Below are 16,194 nucleotides of genomic sequence, written 5' to 3'. Positions count from 1 at the left end.
CCCTTTTATCTACCTAGTGAGTTATGTGAATGAATACACGTACTGGCTTATGTATGAAAATATTTGAAAGCCTTCTCAGTCATTTAGACGTGTCGGGATGGTAATGAACTAGAGGGCAAGCTGAGTACATTCCGGATGTTGCTGAGCTCATCTTTTTCCTGTAATTAGCAGGAAGAGGGAGAATTCACTCAGAAGCCTGGTCTCCCAAAACGAGGTCAGAAGCGAAAAAGTAGTTATGTGCTGAACTTCCCAGAGGGTGATGGCCGCCAGCGCCGGGTGTTGTCAAGAGGCCGAGAAAGCCCAGCAGCACCTCGGTACTCAGAGGAAGGGCTGTCTCCCTCGAAGCGGCGGCGGCTCTCCATGCGGAACCACCACAGTGATCTCACATTTTGCGAGTGAGTTCAGTGAGTTCTGGGGACAATTGGCTCTACCCTTTACTGGAGTAGAGGGCTGGGAGCAGTCAGTGTATTTGCTTCCAGAGATGTAGCCATCACTTTCCCTTTAATGGTAGGATTATCTTGATGGAGATGGAGTCCCATGATGCAGCCTGGCCTTTTCTGGAGCCCGTGAACCCACGTTTGGTGAGTGGGTACCGGCGCATTATCAAAAACCCTATGGATTTTTCCACCATGCGAGAGCGGCTGCTCCGGGGAGGGTGAGTAGACATCAGCAACTGTCCCAGCTCCTCTGTCACTGCTCTAACTCTTACACGACTCACAGCGTGGCCTCCTCCCTTGCCCAGGTACACCAGCTCAGAGGAGTTTGCAGCTGATGCGCTCCTGGTCTTTGACAACTGCCAGACCTTCAATGAGGATGACTCTGAAGTGGGCAAAGCTGGGCACATCATGCGACGCTTCTTTGAGAGCCGCTGGGAGGAGTTTTATCAGGGAAAACAGACTAATCTGTGAGGCAAAGGTGGTGGGGAATTACCTGTGGCATCTCCCCTCACCTTCCAAACAAAAAGCCCTGCCGTTCTCACCTGCTGATGCTGCCCTCTGAGTCTTGACTCAAGTCAGAGATGTATCCCTGATATCTGACTCTACCTTTGGCAGCACCCACGTCCTCTTATCCCTGGACCCCTTTCCTCCTCTTGCTCCTCAAATAAGAGGGGCAGAGATGAGGTCCTTCTGGACTGAAAGCCAAAAAAAGAAAGAAAAAAAAAGATTTTTCCTTTTTGTTTTATTTCCTAATTTAAAAGGAGGAGGAGGAAAGACCCCCCCCTCCCCCCGGCTTCCTCCCCTTCCCTGTCTGTGCCCCAGCGTACTGGGGCTGTTTAACAATAGCAATAGTTCTAGTGAATGTGTGAAACCGAGAAACACTCTGTACTGTGTGTGGACCCGCAGTGACGGCCAGTAAAGTGGACTTAATTCCCGAATGTGTCGAGCCGGACACTGGGCCCTGAACATGCTGCTTCCATGTTCAGTCCCCCTTCCCTCTTTCTCAGCTCTTCACCTTCCCTCCCACCTTTCAGACTTTCTGTCATCCAATAATGTAAGACTATCGTGTACAGGTTCCTTCATTATTCTTCAAATCTTTTTTCCCTTCAAAGGAAAAAAAAAGTCAGAGGTCCCTGTCTTTCTCTCTGTCCTCATCTTCCGCTAATAACTATCTCCTCTATAATGTTGGATACTCCTCACACTGTGAGTTTCTAGCCTTTTCTGAAACTCAGTAGCTGGGGGAGGGCAGGGCGGCATCCTTGACCCTGGACCTTGCAGCTTCCTTCCCCCACCTCTTACCCAAACCTCCTTCTTGGGAACTCCTCAGGGACAACTACTGCTGAGTTTGGGCACACCCCAAGATGGAGGCCAGGTAGCAGTCGACTGGCCAGAGAGAGAGAGAGAGAGAGAGAGAGAGAAGAAGAGAGTGGTGTGTGTGAGTGAGAATGTATTTGGGGGGGGGCACTGTTACCTGTGCTCCTATATTGTTTGAAGGCATCCATGCAGTTTCCCCAAGTATCTGTTTTTATTCCCACCTTCCCCATAGTTTCAAACCATCATATTTTTGTTTTTGGGAAACCACAGGAACCGTTTTCCCAGGTACAGGCTGTGTCTCTTCTCTCTCTCTCCCAGTCATTTCTGTTCCAGCCTCTAAACTGTGCAATCTTTCAGCAGGAATTCCCTCTCCTTTCAATAGCTCTGAGCTTTTGCAGGGAGAGGGGTAGAACTGGATCTTTTCCTAATCCCATGAGCTTCTGTGGGTTTAGTTGTGCTTTCCCTCCTTTGTACTTCATACCCCAGGACCCCTTCCCCAGCAGCAGAGACCCTGGAGCACAAGAAAGTAGGGAGGAGGGGTTTTGGGTACTGCCCTACATGTGACTATGCCCAGATTAAACCCCAGCGTGTGAGAGGAAAGCTGCTAACTCCCAGCTATAGCCATGGGCCCCTGGCCCCTGCTTTCCTGCTCAGCAGAGCCCCTCCCATCAGAATTACGGGTACTTGCACTGGGGAGGTGGCCGCTGGCTGGCCCAAGCAGAGAGCTAAGGCACCCAAGAAATGTTCCATAGGTGGGGAAGGGGGTGCCAGTGAGGGGAGCATTCCTTGTGCATCTGGCAGCACTGAATAGCCACTGGGGGGCATTGCAGGTCCTGGGGCAGCCCCTTTCTTATTCCTTTAGGCCCTTCTCCCCCATAACCTATTTCTAAAGTCGCCTTTTCTGTCAGATAAACCTCAAAACTTAATTTTATTTGAGATTTTTTTTTTGCTTTAAAATAAGATGTGGATTGAAGAATATTTGAATTGACTTTATATTATGCATAAATATTTATATTTTATCTAAATAACTGCGCTGTAACAAACCCTGTGTTAGTCAAACGTTTGGAACTGTTAGAGCTGGGACTCTCCCCCATAGCAGTCTCCCCTGGTAGAAAGTGTACTAGATTAATTTTATTGTCGGAGGCAAAGTGGACAGGGGAGTGAAATCTTGACTGTTCCTACTTTGTGTTCCTCTCCCAGCTCCATCTCTTTCCCGAGGGACCAGGCACTCTTAAGGTGGGATGGAGTCCTAGCCTCAGTCTGAAGAAGTGTGGGGGCTGAGGGGGGGGAGGGCATGAGCAGAGGGGCCATTTCTCACTTTTCTCTCCTCACCTTCACTGCCTCCTGAGTGAGGTAGTCTTCTCTTCTTGATAAGTAAGAGTATTTGTAGGGAAGGCAGGTGAAAAGAAGCAACACACCTACCCCTTGTTTCCCTCCCCCGTCAGTCTAGTAACAGAAAGAAACCACACCATCAACACCAACACGTTTCCATGTTCCTTTTACATCAAAAGGGACTTGACTTTTTATATAACCAAATGTGGTGTTTTAGTGACTTTTTGATAATGTACAGTTTTTTGTGAATTTAAATTTATTTCTTTCTATATTTTTAGGACCAATCTCATTTTTAATAAGGTTAAAAAAAGGAAAAAAAATCTAGAGAAAAAACTTTTTTTTTTGCCATGTGATGTTCCACAAGTGCAGCTGTAGAAAAGTGCTTGTCAGTTGAATAAAAACCACATTTGATAGAGATTGAAAAGACTCTGTATTTTTCTTTCCTTCAGCATAGGTTCTCATACTTGCCTAAAAGGAACACTGGGCATTAGTTGGGGTGGGGGGGTGGCTGGTTTGGTGTAGGTAGGAGATAGCAGGCAGGAGACCAATATGGCCATTATCTCAAAACTTAGTTTGCCTGTCTTCCCTGTGCAAGAGGATCCAGAACAGAGTTTTTGCTCCTGTGGTTGGCAGGGCCCTTGGTGTCTCTGGGTTGGTGCCAGAGCAACGTGGGCTCAGTGTGCTAGTCTCTGCCTTGTGAGCCGAGCTGGCTTCAGTTTCCTGAGCTGCCAGCCATATTCCTGTAGTAGCACACATGGGCCCATCCCCAATTTCACAGCTTCCATCCATGGATAAGGAACCAGGAGGTAGATGTTTGTGTTTTATTTCAAAACAAAGGTTGAAATAAGATTAAATGAAGTTGCACCAAATTGTAGGAAAGGAACATGAAAATCCCAAGGGTCAGATAAAGAAGAATATGGATCACATTGGCATAGACATGGGGAGAGTATAAAACTAGAAGCCCCTGGATAAAGAAATAATGTACAAAATGTACTTGAGTATAAATTAAACTTTTTTCCTGTCCAAGGTCATAAGTGCACACCAGAGAGTACCCACCACCCAAAAAGTATGTGTTTTAGGGGACAGGACACCAGTAATGGGCGAGGACTTTCTTTACTCAGGCTAGAAAATCTTACCACCCTCCAGGTCAGAAGTTTTATTTTGGTGAAACCTCTAACTGGAGTAAGAAGAAGGAACATCTGCTTAGAGCTCTGCTCCAATCTTGGTGTTCCTGGGGTGGTTCCCAAGGATTAGTTAATATCCTAGTCCAGGCCATCATTACACGGTTCGTCTCCCTGGCCTGCCACAGAGATGCCTAATTGAAGAGTTCATACTATTCTAGGATGACCAGAAACAACCCCGCACTTGATTATGAATCCTTTCTAGCCCCCAGCTTTCTAACCCTCCTGAAGAGAAGAACAGAGTAAGGGAAAGGTGCAAACCAGGTGTTTATATCCTGTTTCTCCTAAGAAAGTGAAAACTGACAACCGTATTTCCCCATGTATAAGACACCCCCCCCATCCCACCTCCGAAAAAATTTGGGCTCTAAAAACTGGGTGCATTTTATACAGTGGTTGTAGTTTTGTGGAGTTTTTTACTTGCATTTCCTGCTTGAGGAGTTGTATGAATTTTATTTTTTATTTTTTTAAACTTTTTTTTTTTTTAATTCATTTTAGAGAGGAGAGGGAGGGAGAGAGAGAGAGAGAGAGAGAGAGAGGAGAGACAGAGAAGGGGAGGAGCTGGAAGCATCAACTCCCATATGTGCCTTGACCAGGCAAGCCCAGCGTTTCCAACCGGCGACCTCAGCATTTCCAGGTCGACGCTTTATCCACTGCGCCACCACAGGTCAGGCTTGTATGAATTTTATGATGAATAAAATTTGAGTTCCATAACTATGTAATACATTTTTTTTTTCTTCAAATTTCGGGCCCCAAAATTAAGGTGCATCTTATACACGGGAGGGCTCTATTAACGTTTGGAAGGACCTGAAGTGCAGGCAAGCACAGAAATGGAGTAGTTGGCTTAAGAGGTAATTGGGAAGAATCATTATGATAAGGCACGAGATTTAAGACCTAGCCCTACAGATTGGCTTTATAACACCCACCCTTTGTTCTGAAGCTCATCTATCAGTTTGGGGACAAATTTATATCTGATTAACCATCCCAGTTTATTGCCCTTATAAGAAAGTCCCAGTGGCCTCTCATGGATGCAATGCTGCTGCTCTCCCAGAAGTGGAGCACATCTGTGAGAGCAGCAATGATTTTTCCCCCTAGAAAACTAGACCTCTGCCCAGGATGCCTGCAACATTCCATTCCAGCAAGGCCTCACCTTTGTGCTGCCAAGTACCAACCCACAAGTAGGTCTCCAAAGCATTGACACTGAAGCACTGACCCATAAGTTAGAAAAGGAATAGAAGTGAAATAGCTGAACTGGCCCAACCTAGGGACGGTCTATAGCACAGCAAGGTCTAGTTCTCACCCTCAGTGCAAGTTAATGTCTTCCTACCACCCCTATCTATTACTGACGGGGGTTTTACTGCTTAGAGCCACCAGCTTCCAGGTCTGGGCAGCTCTTCAAATACTTTGATTAAAAAATAGTATTTCTCCCTACTATCATTTCCACATCTTCCCTAACCTCTATCCACACTCCAAAAAGTATAATCAACCTAGGGTCTGTGTATCATCTCAGAACGTGAGATGGGACAGGCAGGTTCTGAGCCTAGTAAAGGGCTATATGGTCCTATTTGAAGATGAAAACACAAAGTACTAAAATATTTTTAGAAGGTATGAGCATCTGTAATGAACGCAGATGAGATGGGATCAGCAGAGACAGCATTATCTGGGCTCCATGAAGACAATTCAGAAAACACGAGGCAGTGGTGTTTAAAAAGCCCAGCCCCGGTCTGACCTGTGGTGGTGCAGTGGATAAAGCATCAACCTGAAACACTGAGGTCGCCGATTCAAAGCCCTGGGCTTGCCTGGTCAAGGCACATTATGGGAGTTGATGCTTCCTGCTCCCCCTTTTCTTTCTCTCTCTCTCTTTCTCTCCCCTCTTTAAAATGAATAAAGTCTTTAAAAAAAAAAAAAAAGCCCAGCCCTATGTTGTGTGCTTGAAGACGCCCCTTCAATTCCCCAGCCACTACTAGACTGTTGAAGGAGAGAATGTATCCCTCATTCCTGCCCTCTCCTTGATGCAATCACTCATCCGTATTTGAACTGTTAGAAATGAACCAACAACGGAGGGGGGGGGGGACCATGAGGGTAGCCCCAAAACACCAAAAAGTAATCACTACAAAAATAACTGGGCTCCTCATCACTTCCTGTGCCCAACCGAACCTGCCCAGCCCAGAAACACTCAATAGAATTCATTAAGTAGATTCACATGAGGAGAACACACAAAAGGTCATTTTAGAATGTAAAACAAAGCAGAGTCATGGACATTTAAACATGTTTTAAAATACAGAGAAAAACAATCAGTTTGGGAGGCAGAGGAAGGTCAGCGGTGACATCAAGTCTCCATGTGTGAAAGGATCCCATGGCACTAAACCTCACATAGTAAGGGTCCCCAAGCTACTATCAAATGAACAGGATTCTAGATTTGTTTCTCTTTTTCTTCAAGGCCACTGACAAGAAATTTACCATGTACTTTCCTTAAGTAGGAAATGAGCTACCTGCCCAGCTAAACCCTTCTAGAAGGTTATGGAGCTTGGGGCTCTTATATTGGGTGAATCCTTCCTGAGGCTAGAAGCATCCATGAGAAAATAGTGGCAATTTTGTCCTTTATACTTTATATCTTACCCATTGCCCCCTACTCACTCACCCGCAGGATGTACAAAAGGACAATCTAAGGGTAAGGAACATTTGGTGGTGGGAGCGGGGCAAAGCTGTTCCCAAGTCCTGGGAGTACAACGAGACAGCTTCTGTCCTCCCTGCCATCATATCCTTCCTCGCTTGACAGCTAGCCTACTGAACACCTGCTTCTCCATTCTCCATCATCTGGCCTTCGGTCTGATGGGTGGAAAGGCACCTGACCTTGACGTGAAGGGGACCAGAACTCTCCATGTATAGGAGGGTCTGTGGCCATACCATCCTGAACACGTCCGATCTTGTCAGTGTGCAGGGAGGGACTGGTAGAAGACAGGTGCAGGAGCTTATCTCCTAGGGCAGTGGTCTCCAACCTTTTTTGGGCCACGGACCGGTTTAATGTCAGAAAATATTTTCATGGACCGGCCTTTAGGGTGGGACGGATAAATGTATCATGTGACCGAGACAAGCGTCAAGAGGAGTCTTAGACGGATGTAACAGGGAGTCTCGTCATTTTTAAAAAATAAAACATCGTTCAGACTTAAATATAAATAAAATGGAAATAATGTAAGTTATTTATTCTTTCTTTCTCTGTGGACAGGTACCAAATGGCCCACGGACTGGTACCAGTCCGCGGCCCGGGGGTTGGGGGATCACTGTCCTAGAAAATGGGCAACAGTTTTGTCCCTCTCTGTCTCCATGTACACAGAGTGAGGACTCGCAGGAGATGGAGTTTAAGAGAAAATACAGGCTTTTTAAAAGGACTCATGATACTGTAAATAATGAGATGGGATTTATTGACCTTTTCTCCCCCAGCTCCCTCTTGTCTTTCCACAAGATGAAAAATGACTGATTCCCTGGCAAAGGGGCCCAAACACACCGGGCCTGGACAGGTTGCTCTGAACAGTTACAGAGAGCTTTGTCCTTTCCTACTCCTGCACAGCACATACAATAAACAGTCTCCAGCTAGATCCCTCTGAATGTATGTGCATAACGGCACAAGCTTTTCAGGGGGTATGCAGAGGAGTCAAAGGTCAAAGCGTGAGGAAACTTCAAGGATTATTTTACCGAGAGAAAGACAGACAGGAAAGGAGAGAGATGAGAAACATCAGCTTATACTTGTGGCACATTAGTTGTTCACTGATTACTTTCTCATATGTGCCTTGACCAGGGGGCTCCAGCCAAACCAGTGACTCCTTGCTCAAGCCAGTGACCTTGGGCTCAAGCCGGCGACCTCAGGGTTTCAAACCAGGGTCCCAGGTACACTCTACTGTGCCACCACTGGTCAGGTCATTTCCATCACTTTCAACTAGTTGCAAGAGTGTCCAAAGGCACTGTGTGTCCAGGGTTGGAGTAGGAATTTACCACATCCTCTGATCAAGAGACAGGGACAACAGTCATCATCAAGGTTTCTTGGCATTACTGGCATCTGGAGCCAGATAATTCTGTGTCAGGGGGATTGTGCTGTATTGTGACTGTAGGATGTTTAGCAGCCTCCCTGGTCTCTAGCCACTAGATGCCAGTAGCACACAGGCCCCACCCCCAGGCATGATAATAAAAAATATCTCTAGAGATTGCCAGATTGCCTCCAGGGGACAAAACCATCTGCTGGAGAACCACCATCCTAGAGGTGAAGCAACTGATCTTCTGGAGTGAGAAAGGAGCTTAAGTGGATTCAGCAAGGTCACAACTGCTAAGGTTACCAGAACAGTTATGTGCAACGGGAAAGAGAGGAGCCCCTGAGACCCAGAGCAGAGAAGATCCTCTAGGAAGCAGAAAAGCAGGGATCTTTGGGAAAGCTGTAGCTAGAGAAGACACTTCCTTAGAGGGTGTTGGCCTTGGCAGTGAGAAGAATTAGTCAGAGTCAGTTAAGTCCACCCTTCTAAAACTTGTAAGGGAAGACCTAGTCTTCATCCATACTTGGGCTCAAGCATGACTTCCAAGGGCTGTGGGATTGTCTCTTTAACCCTTTGAGTAGTACAACCATTCATGTATATCTTCACTCAAAGAGTTAAAAATAACTCACTACTCAAAGGGTTAATGAGCAGAGGTCACATCCTGCTTCCTGAAGGCAGAGTCTAGTCTTCTCTCACCCGATGTGGCAGGACAGAGTGAATAAAAACATCTTTCATTGCATGCTTAGTGTCCTATCTTGTTCCTTGCCCAACACCCCACAAATTCCATATGAAAATTTCATTCAAAAGAGAAATTCACAAAATTATAAACTAAAAAGGTGAAATAGGCATGCTCTGCTGTAGGAAAAGAGAAGAAGAAAAATATGCATGAGAGAAAGAAGGTATAAAAATGTGTGAAAAGATAGGATGCATGAGTTAAGAGCTTTATAAAACAAAAAAAGTTTAAACTCTGTATATATTCTTACACACACCAAAAAAAGTCCATAACTAAACTCAGTAAGAAGGGCTCACAGTAGGTTCCTTCAATGTTCTAGCACCACACCTTTCTTTTTCTTATTTTTAAAAGAAGAAATTTTAAACCTTTCCAAATGAGTTCAACATGTCAAGAAGTGTTTTTCATAAAGATGAAAAGAAGCTCCAGGCACTGTGTCTCTTTGGGGCAGGGGAAAAATATACTGCAGGTAAAAACAAAAGAAACAACTTTCTTTGCAAAAGAAAGAAAAAAAAGGCTTTTTTGATGTCTTTGAAGGTAGAACACACAAAACGTGAAGGTTCCTTGGGCTCCGTCAGGAATGGAAGAACAGCAGAGAGTTCTTAGGCCCAGGCCTGTGAAAATCCATGGCCAGGTGCTAGGTCTGGATTCCTGGTTAGCCTTCTGGATGTCAGGGAATATCAGCATCTCCAAGAAGTCCTTTGTATTCAACAAAGAAGGGGAGGGGAATCCTAAGGAAGAATAAGCCGGAGAGGGTAGGGAGAAGAAATGATAAACATGAGATCTGGTCTGACTTCAGGCTGCTCAGTACACCCTGCCCCTCTCAGCATGTGATTCTTACCACTGCTACTTGCTGAACTGGAAAGAATATACTCCAGGGTCTGAGGGAGCATCCACAGTCACTTGACTTCGCTGGCCGCTGTTCTCCTGTAACCACAACCACAGCAGGTGAGTCACCTTTGTGTCCTTACCGCCCCTCCCTCTGAAGCAGCCTAGCTAACACCCACCCAGAGCTGAGTACCTTCCCCAGCTCGCCTGCTCCCACACCAGCGTTAGTGCACACATACACGGCGCACATGCACTCACACACACAGCGTCACTTCCCCAACATCTAGAGCAGCCTATTCTCTTCCAAAGAAACACTAGTAAATACAAGCCAGTATCCTGGTGTTTACTATCTGGCCAAGTGTCAGGAACAGCCTCATTCAAGGACCAACCTAACCAAGTCTTTCCTTCCTGCATTCTACCTGCCTACTCGCTATTTGTGAGCACAGAATCAGCCTCATCGGGACAGGAAGATCTTGAACAGGGGAAAATCTGCCTCTGTGCAGTTTTTACCCTCAATCCAAAGAGATTATAAAGCTCTCACCTCAACTGAAACATTGGAAGAAGGCAGAGGGGTGTACTGGGAGATGTAAGCTCCTTGCACAGCCGCAGCTGTTGGCACATACTAGAATGAAAAACATCAATCGACTTAGAACACTGATTCTTGGCTACATGTATAGCATCTGGCAAGCTTTAGAAAGTACTGATGTCTTGTTCCTTCCCTGGAGATTCTAATTTAATTGTGCTTTTTAAAAACATTTCAGGTGGTTCTAAAATACACCAGCTTAGAGAGACTTCTGCATACATGACTTCCTTTCCTTCTCTTTCCTGTCTTCCTTTCCTTCTCTTTCCTGTCTTCCTTTCCTCAGTGCACTGCCTTCTTCGCCTTTAAGCCCTCCCATGCAAAGCAGAATGCAACAGACCCACAAAACAACCTAATGAGCTCCATCCATTCTTCTTGTACCTATTTCATAAGGATCTCTAGGAAATGTGAATGGACTCTTCCTAGATAAGCTAGTTTGTAGATAGAAACTCCACTTGTTTAGTTCCATGAGCAGAAATCAGTTAAAAGGAGTGGGCTGGGAAGCAGAATGGCTGTCTTCCTGGTTCATGGATTATTGTCTTTTTAGTTTCTCTGCTATTCTGCGTGTGCCCTCAGTGACACTGAAGTGGCTCTCATCATCATTCATAACTATGCTCAAGAGTATTACCCAGGTGTTCCTTCCTCAGGAGGAGTTTATAACCAGAAATCCCTGCTTTACCGTGCCCATGGTGCTGAGCGAGAGGTGGCTCAGTTGCTGGGTAAGAGACTGGAGAGAAACGGGGTGATCCATCCCTGGGGTCAGAACTGAACCCTACAGGCAGCAACGAAGGACAGGGTTAGTTGGCAGCATCCGGTGATGCTGCCTGAAGCAGTGATTCATGGCTACCAGAACTATTTAACCCTTTGAGTAGTGAGTTTTTTTCATGCTTGCTGACCCCTGGGAGTGAGTTTCTTTTATCAAAAAATAAAATTAGTTCCAGTTCCAGTTTTATTAACTTAAAATCATGTTTGTTTGCTAACCAATTTATGGAAATGAAGAACATATATGTATATTTGCCATTTTTAATGTTGCCTTACACATTTGTTTTTTAGTTTGCCAACTTCTTTTTTTTTTTAATTAATTTATGGTGTTTACATAGATTCTAATGTCCCCCCGAATACATCCTCTCCTTCCCCTACACATTTTTAAAATAAAAATTTTGTACAATCATACTTTGGATGGTCAGGAATCATGAGGATGTACATGAACGTTTGTACTACTCAAAGGGTAAAAAAAATCCTGGAAAATGAACCCAGTTATGCAACAGGAATATGCAGACACACTGCCAATCAGTCTAGACTCTAGACTCTAGGGATCCCTGCCTAAGAATATTAAACTCCCAAAGTTAGAGGACATAATACCTGGGTTGCATAAAGGTCTAAGACAAAACTCCCACCAACATCCACTGTCATTACATCCTAGTATTTTTCTTTACATCAAAATGCCTCTTTGGCATTTGCCCACTTCTAAACACTCACTGAAGGCTGCAGGAAGTATGACTGGTGGGGCATCCAAGACGGGTGAGGTGTTTGTAGAGGAGATGTCTGAGTTACTCTCTAATGCAAGCAAAAATAAACAAACAAAAATGTTATGAACACAATAAACTGAGGAACACAATAGAAACAGAGGCAGGATCACAAGGAGCAGAGGGACAGCTGTCAGAGGGCAGGGGAAGAGGGGACGGGACCAAAGAGGGGGAAAGGATAAGCCAAATTATATACATAACACACAGACACAGACAACAGGGCAGCAAGTCCCAAAGGGAATGGGGGGCCGGGGGGCAAAGGAGGTGAAAAGGGAAGGGAAAGAGACTCTGCATGGGGCATGGGGGCACCATACAGGAGGTTAAGGTGTAATATTGAATGGGACACTTGAAACCATGTTAATAATAAATTTTAAAAAATTTTAGTGTTAATTAGAAACTATTGTTTTGTCCAATGATCTGATAATGCTCAGACAAAATTCAAAAAAAGTTGGAGTGACCCATCAAAAAATAAAAACATTAAGAATAAACTGTTTGGGCCTGACCAGTGGATAAAGCATTGGACTGGGATGCGGAGGACCCAGGTTCGAGACCCCGAGGTCGTCAGCTTGAGTGCGGGCTCATCTGGTTTGAACAAAGCTCACCAGCTTGGACCCAAGGTCGCTGGCTTGAGCAAGGGGTCACTCGGTCTGCTGAAGGCCCGTGGTCAAGGCACATACGAGAAAGCAATCAATGAACTAAGGTGTTGCAATGAAAAACTGATGATTGATGCTTCTCATCTCTCTCCCTTCCTGTCTGTTTGTACCTATCTGTCCCTCTGTCTGACTCTGTCAAGAAAAAAAAGAAAAAAAAAGGAATAAACTGTTTGGTCCTGGCCCAGTAGCTCAGTTGGCAAAGCACTGTCCAAAACGCCACCATGGTTTGATCCCTGGTCAGGGCACATGTGAGAAACAACCAATAAATGCACAACTAAATGAAATAACAAATGAATGCTCCCCCACCCATTTCCTCGCTCTGTCTCTTTAAAATCAATCAATAAAAAAAATAAAAAAGAATAAGCTGTTTAGCCTCTGCCAGGTAGCTCAGTTGGTTAGAGCAGTGGTCCCCAATCCCCGGGCCGCGGACCGGTACCGGTCCGTGGGCCATTTGGTACCGGTCCGCAGAGAAAGAATAAATAACTTACATTATTTCCGTTTTATTTATATTTAAGTCTGAACGATGTTTTATTTTTAAAAAATGACCAGATTCCCTCTGTTACATCCGTCTAAGACTCACTCTTGACGCTTGTCTCTGTCACGTGATACATTTATCCATCCCACCCTAAAGGCCGGTCCGTGAAAACATTTTCTGACATTAAACCAGTCCACCACTGGGTTAGAGCATCATCCCTATATGCCGAAGTTACCGTATTCCCCCATGTATAAGACTCATCTTAATTTTGGGGCCTGGAATTTGAAAAAAAAAGTATTACATAGTTATTGAACTCAAGTTGTATTCATCATAAAATTCATATAACTCCTCATCACTGTCAAAACTCCCATCCATTAGCTTGTCCTCATCTGTGTCTGATGACGAATCACTGTCTTCAACAATGAGCACAAAAACAAGCGCGAAAAAGCGGGAAATGCAAGTAAAATACCTACAACCACTGTATAAGATGCACCCAGTTTTTAGACCCTAAATTTTTCGAGAAAGGATGGGGAAATACAGTATGTGTTTCATCCTCGGTCAGGGCACATGCAAGAGACAATGATTGAGTGCAAAAATAAGTGGAACAACAGATCGATGTGAGTTTTTTGTTGTTGTTTTTAAATTTAGTAAGAGGAAGGGAGGCAGAGACAGACTCCCTCATGCGCCCGACCAGGATCCACCCTGGGAGCCCACCAGGGGGCGATGCTCTGCCCATCTGGGGACCTTGCTCCATTGCAACCGGAGCCATTTTCTTAGCACCTGAAGCGGAGGCCATAGAGCGGTCCTCAGCACCCAGGGCCAACTCGCTCTAACTGAGCCTTGGCTGCAGCAGAGGAGGAGAAGAGAGAGAGAAGTGAGAGAGGGAGGGTTGGAGAAGCAGATGGGCGCTTCTCCTGTGTGCTCTGACTAGGAATCAAACCTGGGACTTCCACATGACAGGCTGACACTCTACCACTGAGCCAACTGGCCAGAGCCTAAAATCAGTTTTATAAAAAAGAATAAACTATTAAAAAAATATTAGTAACTCTTACACCTCAACAAATAACTCAGCTTAAAAATGAGCATCCCGGGGTCTAAGGCCCTAACAGCTTAACTTGTGTAGAGGTTCAGAATGAGTCACCCCAAGATGTGCCTCTGTGGTATGCAGATTATTTTGAGCTAAAGGCAACTGAGACCCTACAAGAGAAACTCCCACCCCTCTCTCCCTTTACCTAGAAGAATTTGAATTAGGACCCTTGCTCATAGTAATACAGTATCAGAGAGAACCTTTTTGTCTACCTATAGGGCAGGGCAAACTAATTATTGAACACCTGTTCTTCTTCTGGTCCTAAAATAACCCTCTGAAGCCGCCCAAGTACCTTACCCTATGCTTAGCTCAGAATGCCATATTTACCTCATTTGAACTTTCCATCCCTGACCCTCTCGTGTATGTGAATGTGATGTTGATGCTGCATCAGGGAAATCAGAACAGAGCTGATGCTACTCTACTTTTAATTTAAAAAACCAATGAAATGAAATAGTGATCAATTCTATATAAGATTGAAAATAAAATAAAATAAAAATGGGCGAAGGAGTTAAATATTTCATTAAGAAGATATACAAATGGCCAATAAGCACATGAAAGAGGTATAAAACCATTAGCTGCTAGAGAAATGCAAATCTTCCCCTTCACACTCACTATGATGCCTGTGACTAAAAGGACTGAATAGTCAGTGTTACACACTGCAGCTGTGAACATAAAATGGTTCAGCAGCTTTGGAAAACAGTTTAGCAGTTCCTCAAAAAATTAAACAGTTACTGCATAACCCAGCTATTTCACTCCTCAGTACATACTCAAGAAAAATGAAAGCATCTGTCTACACAGAAACTGTACACAAACATTCCTGGCAACATTATTCATAATAGCCCATAGGTGGAAACAACTCAAATGGCCATCAACTGATAAATGAATATTAAAACAAGGTATTATCCATACAATGGACTATGATTCAGGAAGTACTGATACATGCTACAACATGAATAAACCTTGAAAACAAGCTAACTGGAAGAAGCCAGGTACAACCATATTGTATGCTTCCATTTATTATGAAATGTCCTGGATGTTTTGCTCAGTGGTAGAGCGTCAGCCCAGCATATGGATGTCCCAGGTTCAATTCCCAGTCAGGGCACACAGGAGAAGCAACCATCTGCTTCTCCACTCCTCCCCCTCTTCTTTCTCTCTCTCTCTCTCTCTCTCTCTCTCTCTCTCTCTCTCTCTCTCTCTCTTCTCCTTCCACAGCCATGGCTCAGTTGGAGCAAGTTGGCCCCGAGCACTGAGAATGGCTACATGGTGCTAAAAAATTGGCTCCATTACTGAGCAACAGAGCAAGGGCCCCAGATGGGCAGAGCATTGCTCCCTGGTGGGCATGCCGGGTGGATCCCAGATCAGGGTGTATGCAGGAACCTGTCTCTCTGCCTCTCTGCTTCTCACTTAAGAAAAATTTTTAAAATTTAAAAATGCCTAGAACAGGCAAATCTATAGTCATAGAAATAATATTAGTGATTGCTAGGTGCTGGGGTAAGGAAGAATGGGGAATGACTACTAAAGGGAACAGGGTTTCTTTCTGAGGTGATAAAAATGTTCTAGAATTAGATAATGCTGATAGTTGTATAACTTTGTAAATATACTAAAAACTACCGAATTGTACACTTTAAGAGGGTGAATTTTGCCTGACCAAGCGGTGGCACAGTGAATACAGCGTCAGACTGGGATGCGGAAGGACCCAGGTTCGAGACCCCGAGGTCACCAGCTTGAGCACAGGCTCATCTGGTTTGAGCAAAGCTCACCAGCTTGGACCCAAGGTCGCTGGCTTGAGCAAGGGGTTACTCAGTCTGCTGAAGGCCCACGGTCAAGGCACATATGAGAAAGCAATCAATGAACAACTAAGGTGTCACAACGAAAAACTAATGATTGATGCTTCTCATCTCTCTCCATTCCTGTCTGTCTATCCCTCTATCTGACTCTGTAAAAAAAAAAAAAAAAAAAAAAAAAAAAAGTAATGCAAGAGGGTGAATTTTATCTCAATCTTCAAATAAAAATAATTAGCAATGAGAAGTTA

The 16,194-nt window shown here is 44.6% G+C and overlaps 2 protein-coding genes across 12 annotated transcripts in view; one reads left to right on the top strand and one right to left on the bottom strand.

Moving 5' to 3' along the window:
• BAZ2A (bromodomain adjacent to zinc finger domain 2A) overlaps positions 1 to 3,507 on the top strand; it is a 43,195-nt gene extending 39,688 nt beyond the window's left edge. The window contains exons 28-30 of one of the 2 annotated variants that reach the window (XM_066369799.1): positions 172 to 395; positions 512 to 655; positions 743 to 3,507. In XM_066369799.1, coding sequence (XP_066225896.1) covers positions 172 to 395; positions 512 to 655; positions 743 to 908 — 534 coding nt within the window. In that variant the 3' untranslated portion in view covers positions 909 to 3,507. Of the gene's footprint in view, positions 1 to 168; positions 396 to 511; positions 656 to 742 lie in introns of both variants that reach the window. The other variant, XM_066369798.1, reaches the window with a different exon arrangement.
• Positions 3,370 to 16,194, bottom strand: part of RBMS2 (RNA binding motif single stranded interacting protein 2) — a 90,289-nt gene continuing 77,464 nt past the window's right edge. For 6 of the 10 annotated variants that reach the window (XM_066369830.1, XM_066369826.1, XM_066369825.1 and 3 more), the window contains 5 exons: positions 11,901 to 11,978; positions 11,101 to 11,193; positions 10,383 to 10,463; positions 9,855 to 9,940; positions 3,370 to 9,744 (listed from right to left, as the gene is read on the bottom strand). In XM_066369830.1, coding sequence (XP_066225927.1) covers positions 9,860 to 9,940; positions 10,383 to 10,463; positions 11,101 to 11,193; positions 11,901 to 11,978 — 333 coding nt within the window. In that variant the 3' untranslated portion in view covers positions 3,370 to 9,744; positions 9,855 to 9,859. The remainder of the gene's footprint in view (positions 9,745 to 9,854; positions 9,941 to 10,382; positions 10,464 to 11,100; positions 11,194 to 11,900; positions 11,979 to 16,194) is intronic. The other 4 variants (XM_066369833.1, XM_066369828.1, XM_066369835.1 and 1 more) reach the window with 4 other exon arrangements.

This window comes from Saccopteryx leptura, chromosome 2 (genome assembly GCF_036850995.1).
Source record: "Saccopteryx leptura isolate mSacLep1 chromosome 2, mSacLep1_pri_phased_curated, whole genome shotgun sequence".
NCBI classification, from domain to species: domain Eukaryota; kingdom Metazoa; phylum Chordata; class Mammalia; order Chiroptera; family Emballonuridae; genus Saccopteryx; species Saccopteryx leptura.
Note: the sequence above shows the minus strand (reverse complement) of the source record. Positions and strands in the feature narration are given on the sequence as shown.